Source organism: Trachinotus anak, unplaced genomic scaffold, assembly GCF_046630095.1.
Source record: "Trachinotus anak isolate AG129_WGS33_773 ecotype Australia unplaced genomic scaffold, CSIRO_AGI_Tana_v1 ptg000003l, whole genome shotgun sequence".
NCBI lineage: Eukaryota > Metazoa > Chordata > Actinopteri > Carangiformes > Carangidae > Trachinotus > Trachinotus anak.
This window is the reverse complement of record NW_027273854.1, coordinates 407,097-428,888: the sequence shown is the minus strand read 5'-3', so window position 1 is coordinate 428,888 and position 21,792 is coordinate 407,097. Positions and strand designations below refer to the sequence as shown.

General features: G+C 41.1%; 1 protein-coding gene across 2 annotated transcripts; it reads right to left on the bottom strand.

The window, feature by feature from the left end:
- Positions 1-6,535: 6,535 nt before the first annotated feature.
- LOC139609540 (uncharacterized) lies at positions 6,536-21,761 on the bottom strand. 2 transcript variants are annotated; one of them, XM_071464276.1, is made up of 7 exons: positions 19,038-21,761; positions 16,283-17,030; positions 15,921-16,087; positions 11,112-15,031; positions 8,965-9,078; positions 8,749-8,795; positions 6,536-7,782 (listed from the first exon to the last, which is right to left on the bottom strand). In XM_071464276.1, the coding sequence occupies exons 5-7, from the start codon at positions 8,995-8,997 to the stop codon at positions 6,708-6,710; spliced, it is 1,155 nt and encodes a 384-aa protein (XP_071320377.1). In that variant the 5' UTR covers positions 8,998-9,078; positions 11,112-15,031; positions 15,921-16,087; positions 16,283-17,030; positions 19,038-21,761; the 3' UTR covers positions 6,536-6,707. Both variants share the same exon structure in this region, with proteins under 2 accessions (XP_071320377.1, XP_071320385.1).
- Positions 21,762-21,792: the final 31 nt, after the last annotated feature.

Here is a 21,792-nt window from a genome sequence, read left to right as displayed (position 1 = left end):
AGTTTGACTGAAAGTCCAACAGTGGGGCGCGAAGCTCCTGCACGGAGAGTTGGGGGGGGGGGCTGCAGACAAGTCGGTGACATCAGAGCGGTGATTTACAGTTATGTCTTTAAAGTTCAGTGTTAAAGTCGTCCAGCAAAGAGTTGCCTTGTTCCCAGACCTGTTGTGTTATCAGAGGACCCAGGAGGACCCAGGAGGGCCACAGTCTGATGTGTTTTTCATGACTATTGAGCCGTTGAGTGTTTTCTTTTCGCTGCTAGCTTAAAAAGCGGCGTTAGCTCATGCTAATGTCATGGTTGTGAATGAAAAAAACAGAGAAATGTGATGTGGTTGATAAAAACTGTAGAGTTTGAGCTGTGTGCTCTTGTGTTGTGAAACATGGCTTGTTTGAAACTATTGTGTTGTGAAATGTATTTTCTGTTTTGTGAATATTTGAGAAATACAGTGAAAAAGGTCAAAGGTCTCAGTGCTGCTGTTCTCTGTACCACCACTCATTCACTGTCTCTCGTCCAATCAAATTACTTGGTCGGAACTCACTGTTGTATGATGCCAAAGATCCTCTATACAGAAGATAAGACATAACAGGCAGCATCAATAGTATGAAATGGTGTACACTTCCTGTCTCCTAAGTGGGAGTGGTCCTGATGTCATTACTAATTACAGTATGAATTTGCGCCTGATTTTGCCACTTGTTTTTTTTTTTTAGCTTAATATGTGACCAACCCAATAGGCTACATGATCACTTCAGTCTAATCCATGGATGTATTATAAGACCTTATATTATACCTTATATTAGACTGTATATCGCACTCTCTGTTTTCCCTCCAAAAACAGTCACATGATAATAACAGTTGCAGTATTATTCAGCAAAAACTACAAGTTTTATTGAAGTTTTAACTTTTAATTCATGGTTTCAAGTGGTGGTGGTTCACTTCTCCCGCTGGAATGAACAGACTTGGACCTGCTGCTGGTCTCCTGAGGGGGCGGATTTTTTTTATGGAGGAGGAAAAGAGCGTGAAGTCATCTGACCACCACTGTGGCTGCACGTGGAGGCGTCAAGGAGCGACTTCATGGATTCGGACGCAACAGCTTCTCCACTCGACTCCAGATAAGATCTAACACAATAGAAACAGAGGGCTGAGCTGAAAAGAATAAACTCAGTCAACTAACTGGAAAAACAAAACTTTTCGTTGAACTAAACTCACAAGGAAGAACACAACTATACAACTGAAGAGGAAATAAATAAAGACTAGAAATAGTTATACAATGAACTCAGGAATTTGAATACACAGGTACAAGTTTAATTATTTTGTTTCTTTTATTTTTGTTGTCTGACTCAAACAAAGTGTCATGCCTCAGCTGGATAGCTGAGTTCCCTTTTTGTTTCCCCTAGTGTTTTGTCTTGTACTTCCTGTTTTATTTTGATACTCACCTCTTTTCTCGTTTCAGGTTCCTCACTTCCTGCCCTCATGTGTCCTCCCCTTGTGTGATTACCTGCCCTGCCCTAATGTGCTGCACCTGTGTCTCATTGTCTTCCCTCTCCCTGAGTATTTAGTCTCTGTGTTCCCTCCCTTCTGTGCCAGTTCGTCTAGTTCTTTATGACTACGTTCCAGCCTTTATTCCCCGTGTGCCTTATTCGTATCTTGTCTTGTTTTTGGTTTTTGACTCTGCCTTTGCCCACCGATTCTGATACCTTTGCTCCGCGGACTGATCTCCTGTGTACCAACTTTTGCCTTATTAAAGGACATTGTGAACTCGCTTACTGTGTCAGTCTGCATCTGAGTCCGAGCCATTGTTCAGCCCTGACACAAAGCTCTGAACCAAGGCACATTTTGAGTTCATTAGTTTTGAAAGACCTTGCTTTGTTATTAAGTCAGTCCTCACATGAGAGTTGTCTTTTAACATGTGTTATCCTGTGCACTCTGTTTAACTACAGACTGCAGTGCAGCTATAAGCAGTCGCACACATCAGTGGAGGCTAATTAATAAACAGATAATTAACAATAACAACATAGTGAAACAGAACTGGAATCAGATATAGAATATGTAGAACAAATAATAAGATCTGTTAATAATGTGAAAATCTGTTATAAACAGTTATTACATCATTATACACTGTTCATGCTAAATACGAAGACTTAGATTAAAGTGTATATCTTTATGTTTTATATGTATATACACTTCACACACACTGGATACTGACACGTACTAAATACATGAACATATACTGTTTATACAGAATCTACTCTCTGCTCATTTAGATGTATGTACATTTAAGAACAAGAAAGACACAATCATGACAGTGCAACTGATTTTTTTATTGATTTCAGCACCTTCGAAAATCAGGACAGAAGCTTGAAGCAGGAACAGCATCTCTTTGGTTTAAACTCTGTCTTATCAGGTCACATGACAAGCAGGAGGTAATCATGACATCACATCATGACATCATATGAAAGATGTCACAACATTAAGTCACATGTTTAAAAAATCCAGTTTGTCTGTTATTTCTGTGTTTAATTCACTTTATCACACAAATAGAAGTTTTATAATTAAGTCTGTTACTTCCTGTCTGTGGACAGAGGCTCTCAGCAGTTTGCGTTACAGCTCAGCTCTGCCTAGCAACCGATGATGTAACAACTTACAGCTAAGACGTGACACAGGCATGATGTAAATCCTGTGTATCAAAGAGCTGAGGCTCAGTTTTCACATCATCAGCTGCTGCAGTCAGAAACACAGCACACTTCATGAGAGGAGTCTGGACTCTGACACTCAGGCTTGTTGTTTGTGAGTTTTGAATAAAGTTGTGACGCGGCTCCTCCGCAGTGAGAGGAGGTCACAGCCTCTGTGAGCTGGAGCCTTGTAAGTTGTTGCTCTCTCTGAACGTGGTTTCAGGGTTCTAACACGTTTTTTCATTAAAATCTTATTTGCATGAAGAAATCGCTGCAGTAAACCTGGTGATTGTAACGTGTCCTCAGTGTGGACTCACTAACTCATCCTCCAAACCACAAAGCCTCACAAGAACCGATACCTCGGTACCAAGTCGATGATAAAGTTCTGAAAATGCTTTTCTGCAGCTTGTTTAGGAGAATGTTACCTTGATTAGGCTAATGTTAGCTTGGTTAGGATAACTTTAACTTGTTTAGACAAAGATTAGCTTGTTCAGGATAACTTAAGCTTGATTAGGCTAATATTAGCTTGTTTAGGAGAATGTTAGCTTGGTTAGGCTACCATGAGTGCAGCAGCCTCTGTTGTGAACTGGTTTTTGTTGTGGTATTCGTCGGTCTTGGTACTGAGCCAAGACCAATGAAAGTCCAGGATTCTCTTGGTACCAGGTTCCTGGTATCATGTCATCCCTGATCCTGACAGTAGAAAAGTTTTTAGTCTTGTGTGAACAAGATAATGTTTGTAACGAGATAATGTAAGTATGTCAAAATATCTTTATACAGATAATCAAACACTGTAATATCTTAAATGACTTCGTATAGAAAACAAACCTCAAGACTCAATAACAGAGGGAAACCAAACACAGCTTCAGTTTGAATGTCAGAGTGAAAACAAGGTTTTAAGACAGGAGACTCATTTCATGAAGTGAGTTGACGCCAGGTTCATCACACCCCAGCTCCTCCTACTTTCTGATTACGACGACGGTTGTCTACCATTGGGACTGATCGTCCTGGACTACCCAGTAATGCTTCTTGTAATCTTGGTAGTTCTGGACTACCCAGCAACTCTTTCTTGTAATCTTCTAAGTTCTGCTCACATTTCTCACCATAGTATCCATCCTTACACTCACACACTGCCAGGAACAAGTTATCAATAGGAACACATTTGCCTCTTGTGCTGTCACCACAGTCCATATCAGAGCAGGGATCTTTCTTCATCAGCTCTTTGTCACTTTTCACCAAAATAACAAACCTGCCGACCTCCTTAGGTAGAGTTCTTTTACACGTCCCTGTATAAATGTAAGGAATATGAACTGCATCTCCAGGTTCATTGTAGAAATCATTTGGGCCATCCTTTGCACTGAAGCTGTCATCAGCGCTCCCTTTAAAGGAGTGTAATGCTGTGTAAGCCTTATTCACTGGGATTCCTTTCACAGTTTGTTTACAATCTTTGAGGGTTTTTTCTACATATTCACACTTCACTGGCACAGTAAAGCACTGGTCCATGGCTTTTTTGACTTCACCTGACAAGGTGTGGTTCCCTTTCACCTGTCTGGCTACAGCCACGGTGAGTCCGTCTCCATCCTTCTCAGTAAATCCTGTCAAAATCTTGTGTTTGTTTCATGTTTTTCTTTTATGTTTGGACTCTTTGGTTACATATACAACAACCATCCAGTCATACCTGTTATATTGCTTATCTAAGAAAGCCCAGATTTCCTTTGCTAATTGTTGTAGGTTTTTGGATTTATCAATGAGCCCAAACCGTAACGTAGTTACACTAACTCTTAGTTTGTTGTTTTTATTTTGGTTTCATGTCACTAACTCTCCTGTCATTTCAGATCCTGCCTTTCTTCCCTGCCATGCAATCTACTCATTTCCCTCACCTGGGTTTCCCCGCCCATCTCCTCCTCACCTGCAGTCCATTTGCTCATTAGTTCTTCAGTGTATATATACTAGTCCATTTTCACTTGTTCCCTGCCAGATTGTTTTGTGTTATTTGTTGCCAAGCTCGCCAGCATTTCCAGTTCTGACCCTGTTTTGCCTTTCTTGTACTACGAATACCTGCCTGCCCCTTGTCGGATTTGTTTGCCTGTTTCTGATCTCCTGGTTTTGACTCTGCCTGTTCTTTTTTTTTTTTTTTTTTTTTTTTTTTTTTTGGACTAAGTAAACTGATCTTCCCTTGCTACTCGTCTGTCTCATTGTCATGCTATTAAAGTGCTTGTGCAATTATTGAGGTGCATGTGTTTCCATATCCCTAACAGTCAAAAGTGCATGGTGCCATATTTACAACGTCAGGTGATGAAGCGCTCTTCGTCACACTACTACTACTACTACTACTACTACTACTACTACTACTGTATACTACTATTACTACTGTGACAGAGGACTGTACTGTTATCTACAGAGGCTCGGCCATGGGCATTTACACCAGTGAACAATCTACTACTAGATGACTACTACTATAATACTACAGTATACTACTACTGTATACTGCTCAGCTCAGTACATTAAAATCCAGTGAAACAGCAGCAGACTCTGACCAGGAGATGTAAAAAGATACAGTATAGAAACTTATTCCATATCCCTGATATCAGACGTCAGTTCTCTAGTCGAGTCTTTGTCAGCACTAGTTGGACACCTGGTTCCACTAGTTCAGCATTTTGTCTGACTAGTTGGACAAAAACTCCAAGTAGTCACTGTTTTTCAGCAACTAGTGGCACTTTTGTTGAACTAGTTCCAACACAAGTCTTACTGGTGATGCCAAAATCAGCTCTTTGACAGACTAGTGGCCCTCTGGACTACTAGTCTTACTAGTTAACTACTAAGCTGCAAAAGCTCTGACTTGTTAACTAGTGAGCTGAATAACTAGTAACTGCTCGACACTCCAGAACAACAGTTCACCAACCGAAGGGTGACGTCACAGTGAGTTGACACTTAAATCTGACCCTAAACATGGTGGAGGGGTAAGATATGGATCTTAATAATAATCAATGATATTAATACAGTCCTGGTCAAAATTAGTGGCACCTCTGAAGTTTAAATGCAGGATTTAGAAAATCTTCAGAAATAAATGAATGAACCAGTTTTGAATCATCAGAATATTTTATTAAAATGTCAAAGATCACTAAACATAGACATAAAAGCTGCATGAAAATGAAATAATACAAACACAAGCATTGGCACTCTCACCGATATTTGTCCGTTTCTGGTTTTATAAATTTACTGTTCCCTGTTGAAAAAAGGCAAGGCAATTTTATTTGTACAGCCCATGATCACACACAGAGGTGTATGTGCAACAAAAGGGAGTTAAAAGGCTTTATAAGAAAGCATAAAAACTGATTATAAAACTGAAAGATTAATATTAATATTATTGATATCAATATTAAATGATTAAAATATTTGAAGATTAAATGACTAATTGACTAAACTATTCAGTGATTAAATGAAGGCAGTGGAGAACAGAGCAGGTTTAAGCTTCTGTTTTAAACCCAGTTTCAGTTCAGACAGATCAGATCTGATCCAATGGGACCTGGTTCCAGCTGTTTCCAGCTGTTTCCAGCTGTTTCCAGCAGGGGGCAGCACAGTGGCTGAAATGCATTTAACTCCAGGCTCCAGTGACTGAAAGATTTATATGGAACATATCAGATATATTTAGAGCAGATAATTTAGTGACATGTAGACAATAAGTAAAACTTTGAACTCAGTTCTGTATCTGACTGGAAGAAACAAGTTCAAATTTGTAATTGAAAGATCTCCAGGCAAGTGACTTAAGCCTGATGAGACAGGAGTCAGTGACCCCACACTTTTTTTGAACTTATAAACATAAACAAGAACAAATTATAATCGTCCTGTTTTATTAAAAGCAAACCTGAGTGTTTAACAGGGGACATCACACCACAGTTAAATTAAGAACTACATCAGGAGCTAGAGAAGCCACTTTCACTGTAATGATTCATTTTTAACAAATTGAGATTAATTAATGTTTTTAACCTCCAGTTTGCAAAAACACTGTTGAATTTGCTCTTTCTTAAACCTGAAATATTATCTATTCTTCGCATTTTTTGAATCGTTTTCCCTGCTCATCTTCATCCCTGTCATCTTTAATTTTCTTCCCTGTATTTTTTGACACTGGTTTTGCATTGAAAAACACAGGGTAATGATCTGAAATTAACTCATTGCTGACATGAACATCAGAGATTTCAACATTTCTGCTGATGACCAGATCCAGAGTGCCACCTTTCTGGTGTGTTTTTGAATTTACATACTGATCAAGGTCATTCCTCTGCAGCAGCTCTTCAAGGAGCTTAGCATAGCGATCTTCAACTCGATCAACCCGAATATTGAAATCACCAGTCACCACTAAGTTTGACCCCTGGACCTCATTCAAGAGCATTTGAAACTCACTCAGGAAGTCTTTGAATTTTTTGTACCCTGGTGGGCGATACACATTTATGAGCAGGATAGGTTTGTCCCATTGACGATGGTGCAGAACTGTGGCAACATATTCAAAGGTTGTTATGAAGCCAAACTCTTTTTGTTCACTGCAAAACACCTTTGAGAACAGAACCGCTGCCCCTCCTCCTTTACGATTTCTCGACACATTATAACAACCAAAATCTGGTGGTAAACATTCTCTAAGGACTTTGTCTGCTGTGTCATTTCGAGTCCATGTCTCAGTTATGCATAAGACAGACAGGTTGTTTTCTGTTATAACCTCTGGGATGAGGCATCTTTTATTATTTATTGACCGAGCATTGATCAAACCCAGTCTTATTACTCCAGAGGGGGGGTGGTTGGTCTCATGGTGGTTGGTCTCATATTGGCAGGTCTCATATTGGCTGGTCTCATGGTGGTTGGTCTCATATTGGTTGGTCTCATAGTGGCTGGTGTCATAGTGGCTGGTGTCATAGTGGCTTACCTTCTTGATTCTGCTGTTACCAACAAGGAAAGCAAGGAAAGCAACTCCTATGACCACCATAAATCCTAACCCCAGTCGCTCTCTCTTTTGATCACGTCTACTCTTCTCCTTTCTTTGTTTCTCTCTTTCTCCTTCTCTTCTCTTTTCTTCTGTTCTTCTCTTCTCTTCTTGTTGTCTTCTATCCATCTCCTCAAGCTTCCTCCTGTAAATAAGTGATGGTACAGTTAGACTTAAAAAACCCCAACATCACTGGAAGCCAACAAACATTTTACACTGACATGAGATTTACCTATAATAATACAACTTGTACTGTGATAGTCAGAAGAAGCCCTGTGCCAGTTTGCTGCCTAGCATGGTGCTAACTGCAGTTTGTCTAAATCAGAATCAGAATCAGTTTTATTGCCAAGTATGTTTTCACATACAAGGAATTTTTTCTGGTGATTGGTGCAATTAAATGTTTACCACTATCATTAAACCATGTAGAAGACTGGTTGTCGGTCATCACTGCAGTTTGGTGAGAGGTAAGAGGTTGTTGCACGTTGCTCTGCAGTGGCTATGGTCGTCTGGCTGGTCATTAGCTCGTCGCTAGGTGGTTGCTATGGTATCCCTGTTAGCTACTAGGTGGTGTGGTAGGGTGTCATGGTTAGTTAGCTGCTGAGAGGTAGTTTTTGTTTGCTGGTTAAGTGGCTGTTATAAGATGTTGATGTTGATGCTAGCTGATCAATGGTGTGTTGCTATGGTGTCTATCTTAACTACCAGGGAGAATTAGTGAAGCTCCATGCCATTGGTGCTGAATGGTTGCTAAGAGGTTGCTTGGACGCTCTTGGCCAGGTGGTAAGTGGTTGCCATAAGGTGTTGCTCGGTGGTTGCTGGAGTGTTTGGGGTTGAAAACATTTTGAAATGTAAAGTTGTTTTCACTGATGCTCCTGTGGTAAATCAACGATATTCTACAGAGAATATGAGCGCGAGAAGCAAACTGATCACACATAGTAAAGTACACTGTGCTCTAGAAGTGGTTTGGACAAGTTTCTGTGGGTGTATTAATATTTTTTCCACCATGAAAACCTGGAACTGACATGAATCCAGACTGAAGTTGCTGCTCTCTAAACAAGTAAACTGCCAAACCTGCAGGAGGAGAGAATCTGAGAATCACTAGAAAACATCATACCTTATTGCCTCATTAAGCACAAATGCCATTCCAGAAGCTTTCGCAACCTGGAACAGAGATACAGGATTCAATATCAGACATAATGAATCAGGCACATTGGTCAAAAGTATCCACAATGAAAACATTCAATCAATAATATAAATCAGAAATAACAAAGTTGTGATGTGTAGTTGTATAAGGATAATTCTGGATGATTGTACAGTTACTGAATCTTACCGCGGCACTTCCTTGATATGCAGCTGTAGACATTACTCTGTTGATTTGCTCAGCTCCTCTTGCACACAAAGAACGTAGTCCGGTTCCACCAAGTTTAAATGCAAACTATGTTTCCTGAGGAAAAGATATAAGTGTCACACCGTAATTTTTCATATTGAATTTAATATTTCTGAAATGACACTATACAAAATAACAAGAGGAAAAAATAGGATGGTAGGAAAAGTTGATTTATCAGTGGACTGTCTGAAAAATGGCACTGTTTTACTAGAACAGTCTGATTACCTTCATAGTGTACATTTAATTTTACATTTACATGGACTCATCTGTCAGAGTCTTCATCCTCAGAGACTCAGTGAGGTGGATCAGTTTCAGGTCCAGGTCAGTAGAGACTTGGTGTCAGGACTCAGTTCTACATCTGTTTCATCAGTGAAGGAGATCAGGTAAAGAAGTGAAGTGAGTCAGAGTCAGAGCTGGTCAGACATGTGGGGGGGTTAGAGGAGTTAGGAGAGGAGGAGCTTTCTGAAGAGAGGAGCCTTCAACAGGGTCTTGAAGATAGAGAGGGACGCTCCTGCTCTGAAAGTGTAAACAAGCGACTGGCTGCAGCCTAGTGAACACTGACGGTTGTAAACACCCCCTAGTAGAAACTGTGCCAATTTCTTTGATAAAGCAGCAGCCAGTGAGGAGACTCCGACACTCAGCCGACCAAAGTAACTTTGTCACTTAGTCAGTCACGACTCAGTCAGACATTCAAACAAATCAGTTCAGATTCTAACTGAACAAATGTGAAGAAACACAAACACCAGTAACCAATCTGAAGCATGGAGCTGAAGCATCAGATCAGTCTTTAGAAATATCTGAGAGAATGATGATCAGAAGAAATCATTCAAGAGTCAGACCATGAACCAACAAAGCTGCTCCACCTGAGTCAAACATTAAACATAAACTCACACTGGCTCTTATCTGTTAAAAGTGAATCAGTCTGTGACTGTACAGCAGAACACAGCGATTCAAGTAGGAGGAGGCTCTACTGAGAAAGAACTGGGTCATTCTAACTCTGAGCTCTGAAGTGTGAACTCACAGCACTGCAGGGAGGACACAACACCAACTGTGTTACATCAGCTGGTGTTGTGTGAGGAGCAGAGCTGCAGTTGTGTTGAACTTTCTGTGGTTGATTAAACATAAAAACTTGATTTTTAATTGATATGTAAAGATAATTACACAGATGATTCAGTTTTATTTAACCACAAATGGAAATATCTCGTGTCCATGAACCAAAATAAAATTCATGAGCAGATGTTTCACTCTGAACATCTGCAGTAACAACTGAGCAGTTTTCTCATCCTGAACACATCATGTTGAACCACAGATGTTAAAAACCAGCAGAGTCATGTAGTCGCCATGTGCATTAAACACACAGGAGTGTGTTCAGAGCTGTTTCCACTCTGAGGAGAAACTAATGAGTCACAAGCTTTTTCTAATCCAGATGAAGATGTTGACATACAGAGAGAACCTGCAGCCTTCAGCCTGCAGCAGACTTTCCTCCTCACTGGATGTTTCTGCAGCTCACTTCATGTAAGCCATGTGACTTATTGTAAAGGAGCGGCTGCAGGGTCAAGTCCACGACATATCTAATGTGTTCCTGCTGAACTCCAGCCCTCATCCCTACATCACACCACAGTCCTCTCAGAACCACTTCAACACAGTGAAGCAACTGATAATCAATTCAAAGGTTGACTGTGAATAAATAATAATGATAAAAAAAACAAAACAAAGACTTTATAGTCACTAGGACAGTGTAGATGTATTAGAGTGAATGAACTCTGGTCAGATGCACGGAGTCATCAGTCAGAGGTCACTGATGAGGATGAGCCCCACATCCAGACTCTCACACTGCTGCACATCAGTCCAGATGTCGATGGCAACGGGTCAAAAAACTGTTTTTAGTACATGAAGCTGCTGCTGGATTCAGACTGAATGTTATTATCATTATTACTAATGTCCAAATACTGAACTCCTGCACTCAGTCATCATATTTTCACAGTCAACAGTGAAACTTTAATCTCACTCACACTTTGGGTGTTAAGTGCTGAAGTGACTGTGGAGAAACAAAGTGACACTATGACCTGAAAATGATTGTGTTGTCTTACCTGCTGCAGGTGATCACAGGTTGGTTCACTGAGAACAGGTGAAGTCTGATACTGGACGTTCAGCTTCAGCTTTTATTGAGCTGGAACCTCCTGCTGCTTTTCTATTGGCTGATTCAGTCTCAGGTGTTACAAAAGAACAAAGTAACTGGAAGTGAAAGAGAAACCACAGCGGTCCATAACGTACACTGGTAATCCCCCCAATAAAGTCTGACATGAGACCATAAACCAATCAGGTCGCAGCCACAGTCGTGGCTCTGTGATGTCACTGTAACTTCAGGGCAGGGTTAGGGGTTAAGGGTTCCCCTCCTGGTTGTTTCCTCCACCAATCAGTCAACATTCAACAAACATGGTCACAGTCTCCACTTCCTCAGTTACAGTGTTGAATAAAGACCAGAACATTATGAGGTCACAGTGAAGTTGACTTTTGACCTTTGACCAAGAGAGTCCAATCAGTTCATCTTAGAGTCTAAGTGAATGTTTGTTCCAGTCAGAGGTTCTCTGAGGGCACAGCCTGTGTCTTAGCAGCAGCTTCTTTCCTCCTGTTCAGATTGTTGCTTTTGGTTTCTGTCTCTGGGAGTTTTTCACAATAAAAGACCCTGAACAGATAAAATACCATAATACCATCAGAGCAGTAGGACGACACACAACACATACAGTATGCTGCCACGGAGAGGGACAATAACAGACTGCAGCGTATCATCCACTCTGCTGAGAAGGTGATTGGCTGCAATCTTCCATCCCTCCAGGACCTGTACACCTCAAGGACTCTGAGGCGTGCAGGGAAGATTGTAGCTGACTCCTCCCACCCTGGACACAAACTCTTTGTGACACTCCCCTCTGGCAGGAGGCTGCGGTCCTTCAGGACCAAAACCTCTCGCCACAAAAATAGTTTCTTCCCATCTGCTATTAGCCTCATCAACAAGCCTAGAGAGCCCCACTGTTGCTGATCAATTGCACCAATCACCAGAAAAAATTCCTTGTATGTGAAAACATACTTGGCAATAAAACTGATTCTGATTCTGATTCTGATGTTAGTAAATACTGATGCTGTATATACAGTAACGTGTTTATTCTGAAATCTGAACCACACTTAAAATTTAAAACCCAGATGAGTCCAGAAGTGACAGCAGGTTAATTATAGTGTATCAGAGTGGACAGGAAACAGCCTCATAGCTGCACAGGAAGTCAAACCTGGGTGTGTACAGGCAGGAAACACAACACCAACTGTGTTACATCAGCTGGTGTTGTGTGAGGAGCAGAGCTGCAGTTGTGTTGAACTTTCTGTGGTTGATTAAACATAAAAACTTGATTTTTAATTGATATGTAAAGATAATTACACAGATGATTCAGTTTTATTTAACCACAAATGGAAATATCTCGTGTCCATGAACCAAAATAAAATTCATGAGCAGATGTTTCACTCTGAACATCTGCAGTAACAACTGAGCAGTTTTCTCATCCTGAACACATCATGTTGAACCACAGATGTTAAAAACCAGCAGAGTCATGTAGTCGCCATGTGCATTAAACACACAGGAGTGTGTTCAGAGCTGTTTCCACTCTGAGGAGAAACTAATGAGTCACAAGCTTTTTCTAATCCAGATGAAGATGTTGACATACAGAGAGAACCTGCAGCCTTCAGCCTGCAGCAGACTTTCCTCCTCACTGGATGTTTCTGCAGCTCACTTCATGTAAGTCATGTGACTTATTGTAAAGGAGCGGCTGCAGGGTCAAGTCCACGACAGGTTCAGTTATCTAATCAGGCTCAATCTGTTCATAGGCAGGGAGGAGGGTTGGTTCCCGCCTTCCAAACATTCCTAGATCAGACCCTCAGTCTTCTCTGAGTCACTTTCACACAGTGAAGGAAAATAATGAATGAATAATGACACAGCTGAACAACATGCAGACTGTGTTCGTGTTCACTTTGTTTCCACATGCTCAAAACAACACACCCATTCAGACCTGTTACACAACTAACTTTAAAGCTGCACTGATCACTATTTTTATTCCAATGACAGCATGACTGTTTCATGTTAACGAAGCTATAGGAGCTAAGTTTTGCTATTGCTACATAGATGACGTTAGCATTAGCATGTGCTTACTTACTAGTCTAGAAGAAAGTCTGAGTTCAGAGATGGAAAGAAACCCTTTAGTTTTCCTTATATTTCTGTCATTTCTTTCTTCTACTGAAGTTAGCATGCTAACCAGCTAGCCCTGGCCTGGTTGGACTGTCTCATCACTGTCTGATTTGGAGTCATTGTGGCCTCCAGACTGTTCAGAAGAGGCAGCTGCTCAGAGGTCGTGTTATAACCTCTTGTGTTAAACGCAATGATGGCCGACGCTCCTGACAAGGTAACAGCTGTTAATGCTAATGTTGGCTATGAAGCGATAGCAGAACTTACAAATAGATCCTTTAATGTGTCTCTGGTTGAACCCACACCGATTTATCACCTACTCTGCAGATCAAACTGAGCCTTTCAGCCTCTTTTAGCTTCTTGTTTTGATTTTACAGCTCATTTTGTGTCTAGTTCAGGTTCAGTATTTTCAGAATAAAAGCTGTTAACCGCCTCTGTCCTCTACCTGCTCAGCAGCAAACAGCAGACAGACTCAGTCAGAGAGCAGCTGGTGGAGACCAAACACAGAGCTGACAGAGCGGGAACAACACAGACACCACAACACCTGGATCATCATGTTGATCTGTAGCTGAACAATGAACTCAAGGTCAGTATGAAATTTTCACTGAGCTGTTACAGCTGCATGGTGACGCTCTAAAGAACAAATAATGTTAAATGAATCATTACTTCACTTCTTTATATTTACACACACCATCTTGGCCGGCTACCTTTCCAGGACATAGCCTCGAGCTCCGTCCTCACCTTGTCCACTGTAAAGGGCAGGAGACCTGAGACAAGTGTGGGGGAGAGAGAACAGGTGAGGCTGTGTCACACCTGTTGTAGAACAGGTTGAAGTCCTTGGCCTTGTCCACATCACCTGATGTGGACAAGGCTGTTACAGTCCTGGTCAAAATTAGTGGCATCTCTAAATTTTAAATACAGAATTTAGAAAATCTTCAGAAATAAATGCAAATGAAACAATTTTGAATAATCAAAATATTTTAATAATAAGTTCGGATCCTCCACACCAATTTCAGACTGACTTAAAACCCAGTCGTCTGATCATCAGTCTAAACACGGCAACAAAACTGAGTTCAGTCTCAGGAGTGAACGGAGTTGTTCGCTTCACCAGCTGTGCAATGAAGTTCCTAACAGAAAAATAAAGTATCTGTGACCTTTGACCTTGACCTTGTGCTGTGGGCTCTATCTTGGTGCTCAATTATCATCCTGCTGAACAGTTCTACGTAGACACCAGTGTTTCTGAAGCTTGGGAGTTTCTCATCTAGGCTGATTAACGACAGTGAGCCCCTCTGCTCAAAAATACAGAACATCATTCACACCACACACCCTGAACAGTGACCCAGTATCATTCTGGATAAAAAGGCAGACAACTGTCCCTTCATTAAAAATGATTCACTGACATCTTTGATAAATTAAGCAGAACATGATTAAAACACACCTGGTGGGCAGAAAATATTCCCACAGACCCAAACAGAAGGAAAAAAATAATAATAATCCTGTTTCCTCACCGCTCATTAAAACCTCTTTGTTTAACAGGTGACATCCTCTAAGATCTGCCATAGTTACATGAGGACATAAATCAGGAGATTAGAAGACTACTTTCACTGTAACTTTTCATTTTTGACAATTTAAACCAATTGAAATGAATTAAAGTAACTCCTGTTACCACCATCAATCATAACAAGTTACTTTCTCTCCTGATCTCCTTTCTCCTCTCCTCTTTCTTCTCTTCTCTCCTCTCCTCTGTTTCCTCATCGTCTTCTATCCATCTCCTCAAGCTTCCTCCTGTAAATAAGTGAAGGTACAGTTAGACTTAAAAAACCCCAACATCACTGGAAGCCAACAAACATTTTACACTGACATGAGATTTACCTATAATAATACAACTTGTACTGTGATAGTCAGAAGAAGCCCTGTGCCAGTTTGCTGCCTAGCATGGTGCTAACTGCAGTTTGTCTAAATGTTTACCACTATCATTAAACCATGTAGAGGACTGGTTGTCGGTCATCACTGCAGTTTGGTGAGAGGTAAGAGGTTGTTGCACGTTGCTCTGCAGTGGCTATGGTCGTCTGGCTGGTCATTAGCTCGTCGCTAGGTGGTTGCTATGGTATCCCTGTTAGCTACTAGGTGGTGTGGTAGGGTGTCATGGTTAGTTAGCTGCTGAGAGGTAGTTTTTGTTTGCTGGTTAAGTGGCTGTTATAAGATGTTGATGTTGATGCTAGCTGATCAATGGTGTGTTGCTATGGTGTCTATCTTAACTACCAGGGAGAATTAGTGAAGCTCCATGCCATTGGTGCTGAATGGTTGCTAAGAGGTTGCTTGGACGCTCTTGGCCAGGTGGTAAGTGGTTGCCATAAGGTGTTGCTCGGTGGTTGCTGGAGTGTTTGGGGTTGAAAACATTTTGAAATGTAAAGTTGTTTTCACTGATGCTCCTGTGGTAAATCAACGATATTCTACAGAGAATATGAGCGCGAGAAGCAAACTGATCACACATAGTAAAGTACACTGTGCTCTAGAAGTGGTTTGGACAAGTTTCTGTGGATGTATTAATATTTTTTCCACCATGAAAACCTGGAACTGACATGAATCCAGACTGAAGTTGCTGCTCTCTAAACAAGTAAACTGCCAAACCTGCAGGAGGAGAGAATCTGAGAATCACTAGAAAACATCATACTTGATATCGTCCAGCTGCTCCCTCAGTGCCTGGGTGACCTCTTTGATCTCATCAGCTTTGTCTCTCAGTGATTTGCTGGCTTCAGTCACATGATTTTTCTTGATCATGTCTGTCCAGTTGTCAATCGCCTCACGAAGCGTAAACACTATTCCAACAGCTTGCACAACCTGGAACAGAGATACAGGATTCAATATCAGACATAATGAATCAGGGACATTGGTCAAAAGTATCCACAATGAAAACATTCAATCAATAATATAAATCATAAATAACAAAGTTGTGATGTGTAGTTGTATAAGGATAATTCTGGATGATTGACTGTGTAGTTATCTAACAACACATGTACAGTTATTGAATCTTACCGCGGCACCTCTTTTATATGCAGCTGTAGACATTAGTCTGTTGATTTGCTCAGCTCCTCTTGCATACAGAGAGCGTAGTCCGGTTCCACCAAGTTTAAATGCAAAAACTGCTAAAATACCAAGGGTTGCTGCGCAGATCATTTGGAAGTTTTTGTCTTCACGTTTATTATACATATATTTGAATGTATGATGGGTTATGGTGATGGGTACTGTCAGTCCCTTTCGTCTTGCAATGGCTTTTATAATTTCAATCACGACGTGTCGGTCCAGTTCGTCCAGGTCTGCAGAGGAATTCATCCTGTTCCTCTCCATCTTCAGTTTCTTGAACAGTTGTTGGATTTCATTTTCAATTTTGGCGCTCTTCTTTGCTGCCTTCTGTGCCTCTTTCATGGGCTCGCTGGACAAGATGATCTCAATGACATCACTCGACAGAGAGATGGCGCCACCTACACCTGAATATAGTGCTCCCAACCCTAACAAGGGAGCAGCTGCTCCAGCAGTCATCAGAGTAGCCACACCTCCCGCGATTGTACATATGCCTCCCACCACAGCCACTGAGTTGCCCACACATTGACCGGCATTGCATTTCTCCCTGAGTGATTCCAGTTCCCGGGCCAGTTTCCTCAGCTGCTTTTCACAGCGCTCGTTCTCCTCGATCCAGGAGAAAATCTTCTCCAGCAGCTGGTCAGCGGTGCCCATGATGGAGGTCTCTGTGTTCTCAGACAACCTTCAGAGAGATGAACCAGAGCTGAAAGAACAAAGTTAATTTAATATTTCTGATAAATGACACTTTTCAAAAATAACCAGGAAAAAATAGGATGGTAGGAAAAGTTGATTTATCAGTGGACTGTCTGAAAAATGGCACTGTTTTACTAGAACAGTCTGATTACCTTCATAGTGTACATTTAATTTTACATTTACATGGACTCATCTGTCAGAGTCTTCATCCTCAGAGACTCAGTGAGGTGGATCAGTTTCAGGTCCAGGTCAGTAGAGACTTGGTGTCAGGACTCAGTTCTACATCTGTTTCATCAGTGAAGGAGATCAGGTAAAGAAGTGAAGTGAGTCAGAGTCAGAGCTGGTCAGACATGTGGGGGGGTTAGAGGAGTTAGGAGAGGAGGAGCTTTCTGAAGAGAGGAGCCTTCAACAGGGTCTTGAAGATAGAGAGGGACGCTCCTGCTCTGAAAGTGTAAACAAGCGACTGGCTGCAGCCTAGTGAACACTGACGGTTGTAAACACCCCCTAGTAGAAACTGTGCCAATTTCTTTGATAAAGCAGCAGCCAGTGAGGAGACTCCGACACTCAGCCGACCAAAGTAACTTTGTCACTTAGTCAGTCACGACTCAGTCAGACATTCAAACAAATCAGTTCAGATTCTAACTGAACAAATGTGAAGAAACACAAACACCAGTAACCAATCTGAAGCATGGAGCTGAAGCATCAGATCAGTCTTTAGAAATATCTGAGAGAATGATGATCAGAAGAAATCATTCAAGAGTCAGACCATGAACCAACAAAGCTGCTCCACCTGAGTCAAACATTAAACATAAACTCACACTGGCTCTTATCTGTTAAAAGTGAATCAGTCTGTGACTGTACAGCAGAACACAGCGATTCAAGTAGGAGGAGGCTCTACTGAGAAAGAACTGGGTCATTCTAACTCTGAGCTCTGAAGTGTGAACTCACAGCACTGCAGGGAGGACACAACACCAACTGTGTTACATCAGCTGGTGTTGTGTGAGGAGCAGAGCTGCAGTTGTGTTGAACTTTCTGTGGTTGATTAAACATAAAAACTTGATTTTTAATTGATATGTAAAGATAATTACACAGATGATTCAGTTTTATTTAACCACAAATGGAAATATCTCGTGTCCATGAACCAAAATAAAATTCATGAGCAGATGTTTCACTCTGAACATCTGCAGTAACAACTGAGCAGTTTTCTCATCCTGAACACATCATGTTGAACCACAGATGTTAAAAACCAGCAGAGTCATGTAGTCGCCATGTGCATTAAACACACAGGAGTGTGTTCAGAGCTGTTTCCACTCTGAGGAGAAACTAATGAGTCACAAGCTTTTTCTAATCCAGATGAAGATGTTGACATACAGAGAGAACCTGCAGCCTTCAGCCTGCAGCAGACTTTCCTCCTCACTGGATGTTTCTGCAGCTCACTTCATGTAAGCCATGTGACTTATTGTAAAGGAGCGGCTGCAGGGTCAAGTCCACGACATATCTAATGTGTTCCTGCTGAACTCCAGCCCTCATCCCTACATCACACCACAGTCCTCTCAGAACCACTTCAACACAGTGAAGCAACTGATAATCAATTCAAAGGTTGACTGTGAATAAATAATAATGATAAAAAAAACAAAACAAAGACTTTATAGTCACTAGGACAGTGTAGATGTATTAGAGTGAATGAACTCTGGTCAGATGCACGGAGTCATCAGTCAGAGGTCACTGATGAGGATGAGCCCCACATCCAGACTCTCACACTGCTGCACATCAGTCCAGATGTCGATGGCAACGGGTCAAAAAACTGTTTTTAGTACATGAAGCTGCTGCTGGATTCAGACTGAATGTTATTATCATTATTACTAATGTCCAAATACTGAACTCCTGCACTCAGTCATCATATTTTCACAGTCAACAGTGAAACTTTAATCTCACTCACACTTTGGGTGTTAAGTGCTGAAGTGACTGTGGAGAAACAAAGTGACACTATGACCTGAAAATGATTGTGTTGTCTTACCTGCTGCAGGTGATCACAGGTTGGTTCACTGAGAACAGGTGAAGTCTGATACTGGACGTTCAGCTTCAGCTTTTATTGAGCTGGAACCTCCTGCTGCTTTTCTATTGGCTGATTCAGTCTCAGGTGTTACAAAAGAACAAAGTAACTGGAAGTGAAAGAGAAACCACAGCGGTCCATAACGTACACTGGTAATCCCCCCAATAAAGTCTGACATGAGACCATAAACCAATCAGGTCGCAGCCACAGTCGTGGCTCTGTGATGTCACTGTAACTTCAGGGCAGGGTTAGGGGTTAAGGGTTCCCCTCCTGGTTGTTTCCTCCACCAATCAGTCAACATTCAACAAACATGGTCACAGTCTCCACTTCCTCAGTTACAGTGTTGAATAAAGACCAGAACATTATGAGGTCACAGTGAAGTTGACTTTTGACCTTTGACCAAGAGAGTCCAATCAGTTCATCTTAGAGTCTAAGTGAATGTTTGTTCCAGTCAGAGGTTCTCTGAGGGCACAGCCTGTGTCTTAGCAGCAGCTTCTTTCCTCCTGTTCAGATTGTTGCTTTTGGTTTCTGTCTCTGGGAGTTTTTCACAATAAAAGACCCTGAACAGATAAAATACCATAATACCATCAGAGCAGTAGGAGGACACACAACACATACAGTATGTTAGTAAATACTGATGCTGTATATACAGTAACGTGTTCATGCTGAATTCTGAACCACACTTAAAATTTAAACCCAGATGAGTCCAGAAGTGACAGCAGGTTAATTATAGTGTATCAGAGTGGGCAGGAAACAGCCTCATAGCTGCACAGGAAGTCGAACCTGGGTGTGTACAGGCAGGACACACAACACAAACAGTTCACTTCATCCTAGTCATGTGACTTATTGTAAAGGAGCAGCTGCAGAGTCAAGTCCACAACATATCTAATCTGTTCCTGCTGAACTCCAGCCCTTGAGCTTTTCGACCCCTGGTAGGTCAACCATGGATAAATCCAAGAAAAGAAAAGTTTTTGAAGAAAACAGAACGTTTAATGCTACGTGGGCAGATTCATTTGCTTTCACTGCTGACGAGGAGAACTCAAATAGACATTGAATATTGTATTTGTAACCTTCAACCAAGCGTCTTTTTTTTTTTGGAGTTCAAAATGTTTTTGTTGCATGCAGAAATAAAATTTCATTTTCTCTGTAGCAGTTCATTGATTTCATAAATGCAACACACTGTAGTTTTTTTATACATAGCATAAAGGTACAACATATACAGTGTTATCTTCATTTTAGATGTCAAAAGGGTTTTGCAGCTCCCGGTGTTTTCTTTTCTGTGGAAACGGGTCCAAATGGCTCTTTGAGTGTTTAAGGTTGCCGACCCCTGGCCTACACAGTGTTGGTGAAGCTGCAGTGACTTCACACTAAACTACAGGGACAGACCTGTAGTCTCTAATGCTACTGAGAAAAAGTTGTTCAAACTACTTTATAAAAAAACAAGATCAAATTGACGTTGTACATGTGATACCAACTTATAACAAAATATAACATCAAAAAGTCACATGCCAGGTCATCGCAAAAAGTGCCAACTTGTTTACAGGTCACAACATAAACCAAAAAACTAAAAAACTAAAACACTGATCATGAGAAAGTGCTGGGATATCAGCTTTGGTTTGGATACAGTTACAGGTTATGGTGGGTGTTGTCTCTGTGTGAGCACTGAGCAAGACCTTGAGCTTTTACACACACACTACACAAAGTGTGTGTCGCTTCACAGCAACAGTAAAATTAAAAACAAAATTAAAATCACTCGTTTCATTTTATCTGTCCAAAATTATTTGTGGTTTCAGTTGTTAACTACACAAAAATGTTTATGTTCATGTTTGTGATGTTAAAGGAGCTTATATACAATCAGAGACAGTTGACAGTTGTGTCTTGTGCCCCCCCCCCTCGCTCTTTCGGATGCCAGCAGAAGGTTAGGGTTAGGGTTCGGAGAAAATGACCTTTATTCAGGACGGTCTCTGTCTCAGACACATTCTGAGGTCTGAACACAGATCTGTTCTCTGTGGTCCTGGTTTCACTGCTGCCGACGATGCTTTCAACCACCGACGTTTAGAGGATTTATTCATGAAACCATGAATTAAAAGTTTAAACTGAAATAAAACTTGTATTTTTTGCTTGATAATAATATGACTGTTATTATCATGTGACAGCAGGAAAATCAGGTGTAAATTCAAACTGTATCTTGTGCTGAATTATGTGTTTATCTTTCAACATAAACAATCATGACCACGCCCACGTGGGAGACAGGAAATGTAAACCATCCCATACCATAGGCGCTGCCTGTAATGTGTTATCTTCTGTATCTGTATCATTGATATATTGATATATATAAGTTTATGCTATTGCTACATAGCTAACGTTAGCATTAGCAGCTGTTTATTTAGCAGTCTAAAGAATTGTTGAGTTCAGCATCAAACTTCATTCTTTACTCACCAACATGTGTCTCCAGAGGTGGAGACAAACACCAGCGTTAACTCTTGTTTTGCTTCTATTTCTATCACTTATTTTCTTCTACTGAAGTTAGCATACTAACCAGCTAGCCCCGGTCAGGGTAGACTGTCTCATCACTGTCTGATACTGACTCACTGCAGCCTCCAGTCTGTCCTGAAGAAGCAGCTGCTCTTGGACGTGTTACAACCTCTGGTCTTTTAAATACAACAGTGACTGAAGGTCTTGACAAGACTGGTAAGTAAACAGTTGTTAATGCTAATGT

Coding starts and splice junctions, on each gene's coding strand:
- LOC139609540 (XM_071464276.1), bottom strand. CDS start 8,997: ATGTCTACAGCTGCATATCAAGGAAGTGCCGCG. Junction 8,796..8,964: donor CATATCAAGGAAGTGCCGCG/GTAAGATTCAGT, acceptor TCTCTGTTCCAG/GTTGCGAAAGCTTCTGGAAT. Junction 7,783..8,748: donor GTGCTTAATGAGGCAATAAG/GTATGATGTTTT, acceptor ACTTATTTACAG/GAGGAAGCTTGAGGAGATGG.